General features: G+C 42.5%; 1 protein-coding gene across 9 annotated transcripts in view; it reads left to right on the top strand.

Moving 5' to 3' along the window:
* LOC122406502 (stress response protein nst1-like) overlaps window positions 1–16,970 on the top strand; it is a 43,109-nt gene that overhangs the window by 19,146 nt on the left and 6,993 nt on the right. For 8 of the 9 annotated variants that reach the window (XM_043411983.1, XM_043411984.1, XM_043411982.1 and 5 more), the window contains 2 exons: window positions 7,529–7,663; window positions 13,499–13,645. In XM_043411983.1, coding sequence (XP_043267918.1) covers window positions 7,529–7,663; window positions 13,499–13,645 — 282 coding nt within the window. The remainder of the gene's footprint in view (window positions 1–7,528; window positions 7,664–13,498; window positions 13,646–16,970) is intronic. The other variant, XM_043411986.1, reaches the window with a different exon arrangement.

The raw sequence follows: 16,970 nt of genomic DNA, 5'->3' as shown, positions 1-16,970 counted from the left end.
TAATTGCTCTTGAGAGCTCTAAAAAATGAATTTTCCTTCTTTCCATTATATCACAATTGTCAAGAGTCGTTCGACTCATCGAAATATTTTGAGCTACCAAAATTTCGCTCGAGATTAACTGCGCGCAGGTAAATTGAGAACGGAATTCGGAGTATATAATCTGGAAAAAAGCAGACAATACGAGAGCCTGATGCGATCAAGCAGATAAATTCCAGACATTCCTGTAATCATTAAATCACGATAAAGAACAAAAAATAATGAGACTGGCGATATATCCGACGACGATAAAAAGCGGATGAGCGATCATTTCTTTTTTCACATAAATTAAGATCCTTGAATTTCACGATTGCTCGAGCTCATCAAGATTACGCGAGAAATTTCGCGCTGCGATAACAATTCCACGAAATTGAGTCAAAAGAAAACGTACGGAAAACAATAAAAACATTCCAATCAACGCCAGTTCTAGTCAAATCGAGATCAATCTCGTAATCTCAAGCACTTTGATAAATTCACTCATTAGTTTTACAAATTGACGTGATAAGGTCTACACGCGCATGGAGTAGGCCGCGCATTGGAGAATGCGGGGGCGCACACTTCGAGCTGGTCGAGTCGCAGCCCACCGCATTGAGAAAAAAACGCTTCGTTTTAGAGACCACTGTGCATTATTTGTGAATAATTTTTTTCTAGTTTTTGAGGAAAGAGTGGAGCAAAAAACGATCAAAATAAACAAACGCATTTTCTTAAGGCACAATCTAAGCTCGAAGTAAAAATTGCCTGATTGCTCGTGCATCGCTGAACGTCAACGAAGGGACGTTGGTCTTTTAAGGAGTTTCGGTACAGGCAATACAATGTTGCCATGCTAAACCATGCTAAAAACATAAAAAATTTCAAAAAGTTTAGAATTTTATAAAATTTGGTGAACATATTCTTTAGTGCCAAATTTGGCAATACAAATTTTTTAAGATTTTTCTTCTACACAGTTATCGAGTAATTGATCACTAAAGTTTACGTGTATAAGCATAGCGTTTTCATATATATAGGTATACATTCCGGGCATAAGAAATCTGCTTTAATGCGTAATTACTCGATAACTAAGTAGAAGAAAATTTTGAAAAAAATTGTGTTTTTGCACTTGATGTTGAACAACATTATCACCAAGTTTGATCAATTTCTTAATATTTGAACTTTTGTACCGAAACTCCTTAAATAAATATATAAGCGATTCTGTAATGCGATGTGATGCAGCTCCGGTCTTAGGTGCGCTGTCCTTTACAGGCAACGAGGAAAGAACCTGAGCCGGTGAGTTCCGGACCGAGCAAAATTTTTGGTCGTCTCCTTTGACATTTCTGTTGCCCGTTTTTTCCGAAAGACTCCGCAGAGTTTAAGGTTAGGGAAAACGATGAAAATTGACACAGTTGAAGAGATAAAAGTGAGAAACAAGGAACGGTAAAATGTCAATAAAATCGGAGCGACTTCCTCGAATTCTCGGAAAAGTCTCGTCCAAAGTGTGTCTACGATTCTGAGTCAGCGCCGCTGCACAAATCCGTGCTAATTCTCGCGGAGGCTTTTGCCAAAAAGTTGGACGTCGCGTGAGATAATAAACGAGGGTTAGTTTGTGTTTGATATCTTGTATAATTTGTCGTCGGCATCGAGAGTGCTTTAGGTCGTTGTCGCGTTCGAAAAATACATTTCTGCGAAGCCGGCTCGTTCCATTGTGCGTGGATCTCGGTCGGGGTGGATTCGTCATCGGTATCGGAGTATTTTTCGACCTATACATAGGGGCCGGTTAAATCTGAAGGGTCGGGAGGGCGCGGGGAGGGGAGGGATGAGTCGCGACGGAATGTCTCACGTGCGCCGATCCGCGAGAGGCAACAATCCTCCGTATCGACCGGCAGGACGACGTATATAAATATGGCGTGTTCAGTGAGCGAGTGTGGCACTCGGGAGCCCGGATTCCGTCAATATTCCGCGGCGAATGAATTTTTTAATGGAAAAAATTGGAGTTCGAGTGATTCGGACGATTCGCAAGTGCAATTTCGAGGCATTTTGATTCGAGGACGCAACTCTCGGTCACAGATTCGCACGAATTCGGTGCGAGTGCGCGCGCGAGAGAGAGCGAGCTTTGAAAACATTGGTCGAGCACAGCGGCACTGTGAGAACGGTCGATGAAGCTGTGCGGCCCATCGTCGGCCGTTCTGTACTCGCTCATCCATCCCAGCAGCATTCGCTCCCGTTCCGACCCTCGCTTTCTTCTCGTTCACAAAATTTTCGGCCAGTGAGACGTCCGGTTTGTGAGTGGAAGCTAAGAACGGTGCGGCGTTTAGTGGGTTTTGAAGAATCGAAGAAATTTGCCTTGTCGTTCGTTCCTGCTGGGCTTACTGACCCGGATGTTGTGTATCTGCGGAAGAGCACCCTCCCCTGGGTCCATTGGAAGAGCAGCATCAGCGCGAAGACTGCAATATCATCTCTCCGTCCATCGGGCTCTCTCTCGCTCGGTCTTTCCCCCTCGCTCGCTTCTTCTTTCCTCCTCTCGTATCCGAATGCTCCAGGACAAGGCAGAGCGAGAAGGAGACAACTCTCGGGAGTTCTCGGCGTCGATCGAGTTTTCTCGGTCGCCGTATAACCGGCTCTAGGTGTGTGAATATGACGGTGCACCAGGGCCGTCTTTTTGTATGTACGTATGATGCACTCAAGCCCGAGAGAGAAAGAGAGAGGGGGTGATACAGAGGGACTGCATCTCTCGCCGGTTATTCAGTCTCTCGCGTTATTCGGGTCACCGGGTGTGCGAGACAGGCGACAGCGCTCTCTGAAGAGCGTTCACTACGTTCCCGTCAACCGCGACTTTCGAGAATCAAGCTCGCCCTCGTTTCCTCTGATCTTCGTCTTCGTTTTTTCCGTTTCGTCTTCCCTCACCGTCTCATTCCTTTTATCTTCTTCGTCCTCGACGAATAATGCCACTAGTGACACAGTGAAAAAGCTGAACACTATTTCCGAGCACAACACCGTTGTTCACGCTTTTTTTCCTCGGATAATGAAGCCGCGTCGATTCGAGGAGGAATCTGTGATCGCGATCGTGAATATCGGAATATTCAGTGGACTATAAACCGACGAAGCTCGTACCTGCGGCTCGACGATTTGAAATTATTCCAAGTCATCAGCTGATCAACGTCGTGAGCCTCTCCCGTCGATTCTTTCTTTCCTCCTCCCGACACAATTGCTCTTTCGACGTTCAATAAACTCGTGAATAATTACCATTTTTCCTTTTCGTTTTCCTCTCTCACGTTGCAAATGATTTCGTGATTAATAAAAACGTTCCCCGATCTCTCTTTCAACTTTTTTTGCTCTTCATCATTTATGTGGTAAACGGTTAAGTGAATATCGCGCCCGAGCCACCTGGCGTCCAGATCGCTCACATTTTAGACAGTGTGCACGAGCGAATCGAAGCAAGAGATTAAAGAAGACCTTCTGCTTCTCATTCTTCTTTTATTCCTTCGTCTTCTTCTCACCCTCATTCGCGTTCTCTATCCTTTTCTCTTCTCGCGCTCTCTCCCCCCGCTCCCCCCCCCCCCCCCGCCCTGCTCACGGTCTCTCTTTCTCCACATACGTGAACCAAGATCACGTATCCTGAAGAAGCCGGTGAACGTGCAAAGAGGGAGAGAGGAGGTCAACGGCATCCGCGGACGACGTTTATTTCCGGCATTACCTCCTTTCCTCTCTGTCCCGTTGACTCTCCGTCGTTTCTCGTCCTTCTTTTTCACCTTCCTATTTATTCCCTCCTCTTTCTCCTTCTCTTCTTCGATCTTCCTTTTCCACTTCTTCCTCTTCTTCTTCTTCTTCTTCTGCTTTTTATCTTCAGCCTCGTCCGCTTCATCCGTCCTTCCCTCTCTCGTTTGATCTCCCCCTTCTTTCCCCTCTCGTTTCTTCCTACCTATTTATCTTTTTTCATCTCCCTGACACCATACACGTTGCTGGTTCTCTCCTCGTTTCGCCTAGCGCTTACACACCTATACTCCGAACTCCGCATTCGTTTCGACCCCCTCCAATGGGATTTTCTCAGAAGGAACGCGGCGGAAAGAGAAAGAAATAATGAGGGGGGCTCGAGAGGAAAAGAGATAACGAGGGGGGGATTTAACACGCGGGGGGACAGGTGCGCACCGAGCAACCACGTGCTACTCCAAGGCCGACGACCACCGCGCGCTCCCAAGCGACATAGCAGCCACCGCACCATCGTCACCACCATCGTCGACGCTGTCTTGTAGCCTCGCGTTCTCCCAACTCCCTCGAATACATACTTACGCAACTCTTCTTTCTCCCTCGCTCTCTTTCTCTTTCTCATATCCCGTTGATGGTGGCTCCGGCCCTTACTGGATCTCAAACTGTTTTCCGTTTCAGTTATACATCTCCCTCGCTATCTGACGTGACCGCGGTGCAATGCGCTCGTGACTAGTCGAACGGGACCCGAGAGCTCTGACGATCTGAGCCTTTTTTCCGTTCTTCCAACGACACTCGATCATTTTTTATGGTATCCATTAGCGTGGAGCGTGGTGTTAGATTGTTGTGGATAAAGTGGCGAAAGGGAGGAGGGAACGAAGGAAAAGGACTTTGAAAATTGACGGTAGTCTTCATCCGTGAAGTGATTATATTCGTGTAAAGTTTGGACTGCGTTGCAAAAGCGGAGAAGAGTTCCGAGAGTGATCGCGACGCGAGCGACCGCACGGGGATCGTTTCGACCGAATATTCTTACTCGAAACTCGCGATAATTCGGCTCGAAATCGATGAAAGTGCGTGGCTTTTATGACGACGAGAGAAACGAGCGATAGAGTCGGAGGAATCGGGACAGAACGATGAATACGATGAAAGGGGGAAACCCGCTGAAAAAGTCAGTCAAACTTTCGACGATTTCGACACGAAAACGCGCATGAGTAGATGGAAGATAGTGACTTCCGGTCTTTCTCCGGTCGCGGATGCGACTCTCGTCGATCGCGCCGTCGTCGTCGCCGTCGCCGAGAGTCTCGTCTTCGCGTGGCCAAACATCGAGCCCGAATAACGCCGTGAAAATGTGGCGTTTCGTCGACGCGTTCATCGACGTCGAGGCTGCTCCGAGGACACAAGTGTAGTTTAACTTCATTTTCGGGGACTCGAAACACACCGAGGATTAAAATGGGGCAACAAGGATCGAAGGGAAGGCCCGCCCTTCGAGCTGATTTCGTACGAGACTCGAAAATGCGTCTTGGCAGTTTCAAACGAGGTAGCTTTTCTCTTCAAATTCACTAATCACTTCGAGATCGAACCATATGGTCGCGGCGCATTACTCCGAGAGGCGAATACCGAAATATTGACAAAATTTTAATTAAAAATGTGCTCCAGCCGACGAAGAATTTCATGCGTTAATTAGTTCCTCGCAGCAGAGTTTATCAGCCGATCGGCCAACGCGAATTACAATTCGCCACGTCTCTTTTCGTGTTCCAACAAATTCATGAGCTACGCACGCAGTGTTGCGGCTCGAGTGTACAATAATGATGATAATAATGCTCGGTCAACTGTAAAGAAACCGGCCGGCTGCCGGAGACGCGGGCCTCCATAGTTATACCCATGCTAATGTCCTTTCTCGCTACACGCAGAAACACTGTTCGCTCCGTTGAAACGAGTCCCTCCTCGATGCATACAAAATCATGAAAAAACCACTCGACGGAAGAAACGCAACGGAGTTTTCTATCTGCATTATTCCTTGACCGCACGCTCCCCTCGTGGCTTACAGAATCGGGAAGTCAACGTTCGAATCCCTTCGAAGATTTGGCATTCGAATTTTCAATCGCGGCTTCAGCTCTCGGCGGAGCGCACACATGCTTTTTCTGGCTCAACGTCCAACTCGAGTCGAAGCATCCGCGTCGGATCTCCGAAGGCGATTTTTCTTTACAGTTTTCCAACAAAAGTTTTTCGGTTCGCGGCTCCTCTGAGCTCGGGACTCGTCGAGATTTTCTCATCGAGTTATCGCTTTTCGGATCGATTCATCCGAAATCGAAGTTCAATAGGAATTTTCGACTTCGTGGAAAAAAGTGTAAATTTCTAATCAGCTTTCACGAAGCAGGTCAATTATTAATTTTTCTCGTTTAATCTGTACCGAGAATGTTGATGAAAAAATCGTTTGAGCTCCAGCAGAGTTTTAAGATCTATGATAAAATAGTAAACTCGTTAACCTCAATATTCCGCGGTTGCCTGATTTCGGATTGGGTAGAAAATTGGGTTTGCCGACACCGTTTGACGGTTCCCAGCTTATTCTTGAAAATACGTGCGCTCATAGAGGCAAGAGGGAACTCTCTCGATCAACACCGCAGCCGGCTTATTTTAGCCATGGGAGTGCGAGGAAGAGAGAGCGAGCGAGAGGAGCGGGGCGTGCGAACGAAGCAAATTATTTCAACGCTCTCGTTTGGCTCTCGTAATTCATGCTTAACGAGATTGCAGCGATCGCTATCGAGCTTTAGCCTAGGCCCTGTGCTTTCGATCTCGTCCATCATCTCCTTGTTGCGTTTTACGCATGCGGATTCAATGACGCGTATGAAACGAGTTAAATCAAGAAAAAAACCTACCCAAATATCGTGCTCATATATTCACGCATAAATATAGACACGTGTGAGAAAACGTGGCAGTGGGAATTGTCTTTTAATGTAGCTATATATAGCCTGTGGCGTCTGGCAAACCACGTCATGCGAACGAACACACAAATAGAAAATATAACGCTGCTAATATTTTTGCTTCAAGATTTTTCGAGGCTGCGAACGCGTTCAATTTTTTTACGAAATAACCAAAACATTATAGGCTATATTTGGTCGTGCGTAATGCACGTATTTTTGGACATCGGTTTTGAAATATGCTTGACGTTTCGCGGAGAAGGAAGCAGAAGAAAATAGTTCGCGTTGGTCCCTGCACTAGCAGAGCATGTTTTTCCATCTAACACAAAAAACAATTACACTTTTACACGAGCTATTCGAGTTCAATATATTTTCGTCTGCTCGAAACGTTTTTTATGGTACTCTATAAAAAAATAACACTTTTATTACACCGGATGGAAAAAGCTTGCAGTCCTTGACCACGTTGCGTTCGGCTCCGCGGGTATTTCCCAGTGTTCTATGAGAGCAAGGACTGTTATAAATCGCCATAGGAATGGCCCCGAGTTATCCCTTTCTTACAGTAATAACACCAAATTGCTCAATAAGTTTGGCGCCATTATTTACAACGGTTTCCTTCAGTATTTCATAATCTCGAGCTTCTTTTCTTCAATATTATTGAAATAGTATTTTTTTATGAATCTTTTAACCGAGAGTTGAAAGCGTTTCCAATGATTTTCGTTTTCCCGCCGACACCGAAGGAATTTTTTCGAATATAAAGAATCCGATAAATCCAACGGAGGAAAAAGTCGTTAAGAAAGTTTTTCGTGACGCTTTTCCGGTGCCGAGAAAATGGAAAATTACAAGGCACAGAATGCCAATATTATTTTCTATTCTAATGTCGTTCGTTGGTTTGTTCGCAGAGAGATCGCCGACAACAGGAAACCAGCCGAGACGAGTCGCCAACGGTCGTACGAGCACGAATAATCAGCAGCAAGCGCGCATCAATAATTGCGATCCGAAGAAGAGTTGTCCCGAAGTGTCGACTCTCAACCTTGGTAAATGAAATTTATCGAGAAACGTAAAATACTAAAATAGCCCATTTGAGTTATGAACGAACGAGCGAATTGAAAGTGCGATAAGCTCGTAGAGATCGGAGCTCGAGGAGCGATCGATCCGGAATTCGTGTCGAATATTCGCTCACAGGAGCCACGCAGTTTGATTAATCTTTAGGCTTTTAGCCCAACTCACTCGCCAGTTATTTATATTCGTCAGACCCACACTGTTCTCAGCTCCATCTGCTCGCTCGTATAACAGTTTCAAGCGCAATATAATTTGTTTTCCAACTAATGGGAACACTGTATGGATGGCACAGTTTTCAGGCCAGTGACTTCCGGCTATAATAGACCGGATGACGGTGCACAACGTGATGAGAGAAATATAGAGCGAGTGTGTTCCGCGTTGCACCTTCCGCGAGCTCTACCCCGAAAACTGAATTGTGCTAGGATTTCTCTGCCGACGTATTCCTCCATCGTATTTACGGACTCACTCGTACGCGGGCTCGCGTACTGCATGCGAGAGATGCAGTCGAATGTGCAAAAACATTTGTGACTTTCGGTTTATTTCGATTTCGAACTTTTGCTAAGATCTAAAGAGTTACTCGACTCGTAAGAAAAAAAATATTCACCCGTCAGGATGCTCTTCTCCAGTGAATGAGAACGCCCCTGGAATGAGCTAGTGCACTTTTTCTGCTCGCTTCCTCTTCCATTTAATGTCACGCGAATCCACTTCAAATTGGTACTTTTCTCTCGCGACGAGCCTGCATGGAAACTAACAATGAAGCGGTACTCGAGAGTCTTCCCCTCGTATTCTTCTTCGCTTGTGTTTTATCGAAGATCGCGGAGAAAATGCGTTTCGCAAAGTTTGCCACCGCGTCGAACCTCTCGCCTTGTGCACACGAGAGAGCTACTTTTCTGGTACAATGACTTCGAACGCGTACGCACACGCACGCGTTTTCGGATATTCCTGGGTCAGATATGTAAACTTACGATGTAGCATTCGGAATTAGTTTGTTGTTCCAAGTATCCCCGGGCTTTCGAGCACGCTCGCTCTTTCCCTTTAATTTTCGCGACCCTCTCTCTTTCTCTCTTTCTCCAAACGTCTCCGCTATATTTTCTACTTATACTTTAACCGGATACCCTCGACCGATCGTACGGGCACTTTTTACGATCCGCCAAGTGCTCACATCCGTGATTTCAAACCGAACGAATTTGCCGACGTGCGCATCCAACGCGAATGCACGTTGCGACGAGACAGATTCGCACATGCGGACGACACGTGTTTCTTCCAGTTTTATAAAGCCTCTTTTACGTTCTATCAAATTATGTACTTTCCTTGTACCCTCTTTGAGGAAAAGTTTCCTCCAGAGTTCGGCTCATTAATCGGCAGCCTAAAGACGAACAAGTTTCAAAGAGAATCTTCTCCAAATGAATTCTTGAACTTACGAGCTGGTAGGGTGTTGCAACTTTTTTTGAAAACTGCTTTAAAAATTAATCCTGAGATCGCAATGAACCAGTAGAATTTTTATTTTATTTTACAACACCGAATATCGTCTTGAAAACTATTTTTTTATTTATCATTCGCTGTTTCGGTTTGTGACGTCACTTCGTCAGTAAATAATACGACTGCGAAAGAGCAAGTAACAAAATTTGTGAAAATAACGAGTTGTAACGTATATCGTTGTTGTCGTGTGCCTGAATGCAATAATACAAGTGTTAAAACGCCACAAAAATTGTGAATTCGTTGCCACCGTCAACGTATTTATCTTTGGTAAATTTGTACTTTCTGCTTTCACTAAATCGTCTTCCATGATGCGATTTTAATAAAATAAATGATGAAAGTCCACGAACTTTATAATGACTTGTAAAATTTCAAAATAACACAGAGCGCACGATTAAAATCTCGATTGTTTACTATCGGAGTGACGTTACGTTGGAATCCAATACGGCGGATGCCGTTGTTTATAGGCATTTGAAAATCAGATGAAAAAAGACGATTTTTAAAATTGAGTTATAAAATTTACATTGCATTTTTATGAATAAATGTTGACGTTTCTCGTTTACTTTTTACGAAATATATCATAAACACGTATTTATGTTTTTTCTTACATGCTGTAAAGTACTCTTTTGACTTCGTAAATTTCTGCACGCACGTAACTTTTTTGTTTTATTACAGAGAGCACGGTTTTGGGTAGAGGACTCGTCGCTTTCTCACTTTTTAACGATCGTCGAGTGCTTTTCGCAATTTTCAATAATTTTCCATGAATCGTAGCGTCGATACGTTATCCGTTACACTCGGACGATCACAATTTCAATTGTACAGCGACGTAACAGGAGGAAAGTCGATTTTAATTGCGAATGCAGAAGTACGAGCTTATCGCTCCGTGCTTCCGGTCACACTTTTATGGGACTGTCTGCGATATTCGGTTCCCCTGAGAAAATCTCATACGCACCTTACGATACTCTCGTACGTTCTTTATCGCGATCGTTCGGAGCGAGACAAAGAAGCGGGTCATTTTGGTGAGAAGGAAATCCTAGAGTAGCAATTTATGGCTAAATATTTCTTGTATTCAAATTCGAATTGTTTTTTTTTTTCAATGAAAACTCGTCATAACCATTTTGGAGTTGAAGAAACTTCCTCGAAGTTCGATCGAGTTTTGAGGCTGCAGCAGAACAATCGCTCCTTCGAATCGCTTTTTAATTGAGCGTTGAAATTGTAAATTTTTTGATCCCCTTTAGAACGATGTGCGATGATTTAGAACGATGAGTTTGCTCCGTTACGAACTGTCCCTCGCGTCGTTCCATTTTAATTCGGGGATGGGAACAACATCGAGCCCGTAGCCCTCACAGAGCAATGTTCTGATTGTTACGTCCGCTCTTGAAAGGCTCTCGCAATATGTTATTACAGTATTGTCGTCTAGTTTATGAACTTATTATTTCCGACCGTCAAATTAGTACAACACCGGGGTGTCTTGATCGGGACGGAACTTTCATTCAAACTACAAGCCCGCCGACCCACTTGACGTTCTGTAGTTTAGTTTTTAACTCGGAACTTTCGAGTATGGAAATCCAAAGTATTTTTACCAATCAGGATTGATGCTGTAACAAAATAAATCGAGACGAAAAACGTGCAATGCAAACGTGATAACGTCGGTTCGACCGTTCGAAGTTTGACACTTAATAAAATTTGGGTTAAAATTTCTCATTCCGTGATGCTCTATAGTCGTGTCGAAAGAATAGAATTTCAATTTAGCAATAATCGTCGAGTCATCGCAGCTCTCCGAATTCGATGAATAACGAACAAGCGTCTCATTGTTTGATAAGTTCCAAGTTTCTCTCAGATGGAATGAAAATTAATCGATTTTCCTCAGATCTTATCGCAATTTTCATTGGTTGAAGATTCTTTTACGCGTTTCATTTATCGCTCGATCATAATTTCATCCAGACATTTGCACGCAGCAATCCGTAGTGGCCTTAACAAGATACGATAATTACGAGCACACAAATGTATCTGCTCGGTGTATTCGTTTAACTGAGCGAGAGCAGTGATGTTGATCGAGCTCGAGAAAACGCACGCTTTTGTAATCACACGGGGCGCTGACCACAAGACATAAATTGTCCAGTTGAAAACACACAAATGTAAAAACGCTAACCGAACAAAAGGTAATTGTACATTCTTAACGATTATTGGAGTACCTTCGCGGAGGATCTTCGAGCACAAAGACAGGCATCTCAAAGTACACACGAGCCGACGATTTTAGAGATTGAAATACGAGAGTAATTGTTAATTTAGGTGCAACAGAGCTAAACTGTTTTAATGATCGACCTGCTTTTTATAGTACTTTTGCATTCTCTTAGAGATCCGGATAAAATGAGATGAGTTCGAGTGAACAAAAACGACAAGTTTCTTATTCGTTTAAGGGCGGGCTAACGTCAATTCGGTGAAAATAATTTTAAGAATTTTTTTTACACGCTACGGATCATACGAATCTATTTTATTGATTGTCACATCATAAGACAATGCATGAACAAGATTTCCTGAGTTTTTAAAACTCGAATATCAACTCGATGCTAGCAGAAGCACTTCGGAAAAAAGTTGTCCATCGGTGAACAGTGTAAATCGAAATCTCCTCAACCGATTTTTTTGAAATTTGTCATGTTACTTCCTTAAACAATTGACCAGGTATCTGCGATAGCTTTTTTTCCAATATTTCATAATTATTAATTTTACAAGAGCAAATAGGCTCATTTTCAAGGCGAAGATCAGTGTTATCACTTCTGAGTGTTACAAAAAATGCGAAAAATCGAAATAAAAAATCCTCTCGTAGATACCTGGTCAATCGTTTAAGGAAGTCCTGTGCCAAATTTGAAAAGCATCGGTCGAGTAGATTTCGATTTATACTGTTCACCGATGAACGACTCTTTTCTGAAGTGCCTCTGAAGATTTGCTACCATCGAGCTAATAAAATTGATTTTCTATTACCTGTAGCGTGTGAAAAATTCCTTAAAATTGGGCCTTTTTCCACTGAATAGACGTTACATAACTTTTTCATCATAAAAATTTGTTTATCGTTATCGTCACACACACAGTTTGATTAGTAGAAGCCATAATTCTCGATATAAATCACTATTTTCGACAAGAATTTACGTTTACCTTCGAGTTTGACCAACCCATACAAGAACACAAATTCTGGTGTTCGTGACCTACAAATTACTCTAAGAAATAACTGAAATTCATGGTAGTTATGCATTCTCGTAACGACGAAGCAACGATCGACCGTCATCAGAAACGATTCACCCCTAAATGGTGCCCTTACTATGTATATCCAAGTCCCGAAGGCTATTCAAAGTTTAAGGGTTAACAGTGACACAAAAACGTCAAGTTACAAGGTCGCTGAGAACCTTGCAATCAATCGTTTGTCGGTTATTGAAAATGTCTAATCTTTATTAATCGCAAATCGACACTCCCAGCTTTTTTCTTATACTTTTTTATCATACGTTTTTATTATCAATAGAAAAAGATAGAAAATAAAGGAACAATGTATTCAAAAGGTGCAAAGTTTTCGTCTGTCGTTATTGGTCGTGTAATGGAAAACTTTGCGAATTTGTTATTCGTTGTATAAAATTCACAAATGAATGTAAAAAAACGATCAAATTTTTCCAAAGTTCGATGATATTTAAATTTTATTATTTTCTTGTCTGCGCCTCGAAGACATTGAGACTTTGATTAATTCAGAAAATTTGTCATTGGGTTTACAAGCTGAAATTCATTGTCTCCAGTGATATCCTCAAATTTGCTCGTCACTTGTACAATAATATCTCACAAGACAAATGACGAAATAAAGTCTCCGTCTCAATTACAAGTCTCCTCTGGAGCCCAGCGGTAATGCCTCGAGCGAAAGAGTGATCGCAAAAAAGGTCAGAACCCGTGGGTGTGGGCAAATGCTGTTGAAGCGGTCACGATCGCGCGTGTCGCATTAATAATAATCGTTCTTTTGGTCATAGGCTTCTCGTCGTCCCCGTCGCCGTCGATGCACACGTTTCAGTTCTCACATACAACGATTCGCAACTTCCGGTCTAACACGAAACGTTGATAAAGTATTTTGCATAGCTCATTTGCCGAATGAATAACATTTCGAAATGTTTTTATTGACAAAACAACTGCGAAGGAGTGAAGAGAGAAAACAGTAAACCAGAAACATTATGAAAAATCGTAAAAATATAATCTCATCATTTTTCGTCTCATAGTCGTCGAAAGATTTTTGTTAAATAAACATCTTTGAAATGAGAAGTCGTACGAAACGAAATGACTGAATAATATTTCAATGATTTCAGACAAGAGTCCGACACCGGTGAGGAAAACGGTATCGACAGGCCGAACCGGACCGGTCAATAGTCTCAATGCGAAGCTCCACAACACGAATGCAACGACAACGACCAAAGGTATGCAGAAGAAAGGCAGAACGATTTGTGTCCTCTATGGTAAATTCATCATTCATTCGTATCGTTTTTTTTCTTCGGCCTCGTTCTTGTGGCGATGCTCGAGGCGTTATTCGTCCATGAATTCATTGATGAATCGAACGTATACGTAGAACGAATGTCGGTGCACTTATTTAAATCGAATTGGAATGTCTCAGTGCGCGCTCATCGATTTTAATTTACATTTGAACGCGTTAACGCACTAAATTTTCCCAAATAAGTTCTCACAGCCGGCTCCATATTTAATATCTGAAATTCTTCGCGCCGTTGAAATATTTATAACTGGTATCGTAAAAGCGGAAAAACGAGGCACGTAGTAAACGCGGAGCATAACGAGTCGACTCTCGTTGATAGCTGCGAACTGGATCTCGTGTGTACACGACGAATAAAATAAAAGAGTTGGCAAACGTGAAAAGGAAACGAGAGATAATTGGTCCCGTACTCGGGTTGGAAAGTGGCTCGACGCGTCATGAAATTATACCAAAGTCTTCTTCGTCAATTCTCCCACCATTATAACGCGTAAAAGTAGTTAATCCAGCGGGACTAACACGAAGAAAAATCATGGAACGCATGACAAAAAAGAAACGAACGAACTAACGAAAAATGCTGCTTCAACGTCGCTCACAGTCTGCGACAAGTTTCTCTCGTTGCTTCGCGAACGCCTCTCGCAAAATGTCTCAGCTTCGATTAACTTCGCGTTCTGTAATCGGGAATCTATGCGGAAAGATAGAGACTCTCACTTCGAAGTTGAAGCAAATTTGATCGACGGAAAAATCGAAATCCGTGCAAATGTTGAGAGAAATCTTAAATTTTAATAATTCCGATTTGAAAAAAACACTGAAAAACTAAAATTAATCGGAATCGAAGTGTCTTTCCAATCAAAATGGCTTTCGAATAAATTTAAAAAACAAACGGTGGTCAACATATTTCTTGTTTACCAAATCTGCAACGATGCGAAAAATATTGAAACGAATTTAAACTAATGAAAGCACTGCGTCCGAAGAGATCGCGCGATTGCCAAAAAATCGTTGAATTCTGTGAAATTGGTGCTCCCGTGACAAGAATAATCGTTACATAGAACTCGCTCGATAGAATGGTACTAGTGAGAATCGCGATAGGGGAGTATGTCGAGGAGACTTCTCTCTGGGCTGTGTGTCGATGAGTTATTTCGAGACGTCGAGCTACGAATAAATCTCGCTCTTGTCTATTTGGTATCGAAGGGTCTTGTGAGCAATTTAAAAGCGCACCGAGTAACCGCCAAATATGCATCAAGAATGAGAGAGAGAAAAACGAGAACAAATTTTATCACCAAAATAACAATTCCATTGTGTCCGAATGGCTGTAAAACGAGGTATTGCGGATATAAAAACCCTTTTTACTTTTTACCTGAGAATCCGTTGAAACGTTCTTTTACCAATAATGGGACCGATGCGTTGACAAAATGAAACGTTTACGAAAACAAAAATGATTCTACTATAAAACCTTTTCTCAAAAACCAACCCTTTTGCAATAAAAAACAATTGTTCCATTGGGAATTTGGGCAAATCGCGTTCGTTAATGGGAATTAGTAAAAATACAATTTTTTTGTATTTTAAGCACAAAGACGAATCACCATTGCTTATGTTTATGAAAGTTTATGAAGTACCAAAGTTTATGAAAAAACTTTGATACTTTATTCCTCAAATCGTGAATGAACGACGTACGACAGAATTTTCGTCAGATGGAGCAAAAATGACGTGCAATAGTTGCCAATTTCACAACGCATTATATAAAAGTATTAGATCGTTTGAGAGTCGGAACCGAAATTTCCACACACATCTTGGCAAGTGAATTATTTTCATTAATTCCCACAGTTTATTAAAAAATCAGAAATCCTATTCGCGAAATATGCGCAGTCGAAATACAACATCAATAACGTAAAACACAAAAATTCCAAAATCAATTCCACCTCAAATCTAGACTCCTACAATTTTTTCGTGACGGGGCTACCCCAATATATTCTCTCGAGTATAAAGTGCTTCCCCTCAATGAAAACAGAGTTTAATTTACACCGTATTCTTCCTTATCAAAAACCAAAAAGAACGATACACGATGAAGTTGCTTTCGATGAAGATTAAACAAAAAAAACTGGAAAAAATTAACACTAGTTTTGAAAAGAACGTAAAAACGTTGTTTTCCGTTTGAAATAATCGAGTAACTAATTACTCGAATTACTGCCGCGAGTATTAGCCACGCAAACTAAATTTTCGTCCACCAGAGTAATAACATTGCAAGGAAAATGAAAAACGTGTATTACTACGTCGGGCGCTCATCAGAGCGTGGATACAGTTGGTCAAACGAGCTTCCTTTTTGCTGGTACGGTAAATGCTTTAGCGAGGGGGTTAGATTCATTGTCGCGAGGGTTCGTTGTGAGGGATGGCTCACTCCGGTGGATTCAGGTATGCGACTTATGTTCGCTGCGAGGAGGACGGTCGATCGGAAACACAATGAAATCTTTTCAACCGAGAATATATGAAATGTCAAAGATTTGTTAAATGCGTAGATGAATGTGTAGTATACGAATTATTGGCTGGCCGGATGCTCGTGGAGGAATACATGGGTCGTAATTTTCGTATAGATGTATATATTTATAGGTGAAGTACATAGGAGAGTAAGGTGGAGGTGAAGATTGGAGGAAGAAGTAGGGATAAACTCGGCCTTACCTCGTTTGTTGCGAAGCATTCGCGTATTTACTCGGTCGTGAGACTCGAAAGCGTACGCACTAAATACTACTCGTGTTAACGTTCATATCCTGTCTCTAGTAGTGTAAAAAAGTAAATGAGAAAAAACGTGACATCCATCTACGTGCGTAAGCGTATATAGTTCGGGTTGAATAATATTTTAAAGACGAGTGCACATACGTGTGCTGTTCAAGGTCTCTGGCTTGATGGCACCTCGACTTTTGGCTCGTGTCATCGAATACTTCTGCGACTCGGAGGCTCGTACACACGTTTGTTTTATGTGCGTGCGTGGAGAGCGCGGAGCTAGCGACTAGTTGGCTCGACTAGGGACGCTAAAATCTGCGTATAAAACACACAAATAAAAATAAGCCGAGAGAAAATATTAAAATTGGGAATCAACATACGTTGCTTTCGGAGGAGGAACGAACAAACGCGGATCGCACCGTTTACGTAAAAATAACTTTAGTAACGTCAAACTCGTGCGGATGTAAACACGGGGGTTTCTCTGATCGAGCGCCCACTTTTTCGCGCATCTTTTAATCGCTTCCCTTGATCCGTGTCCTCGGAAAACTTGTCAACGGGCTGGAAGGATCGGTTCAAGGATACTC

The sequence above is a fragment of the Venturia canescens genome, chromosome 2 (assembly GCF_019457755.1).
Source record: "Venturia canescens isolate UGA chromosome 2, ASM1945775v1, whole genome shotgun sequence".
Lineage (NCBI taxonomy): Eukaryota > Metazoa > Arthropoda > Insecta > Hymenoptera > Ichneumonidae > Venturia > Venturia canescens.
Note: the sequence above shows the minus strand (reverse complement) of the source record. Positions and strands in the feature narration are given on the sequence as shown.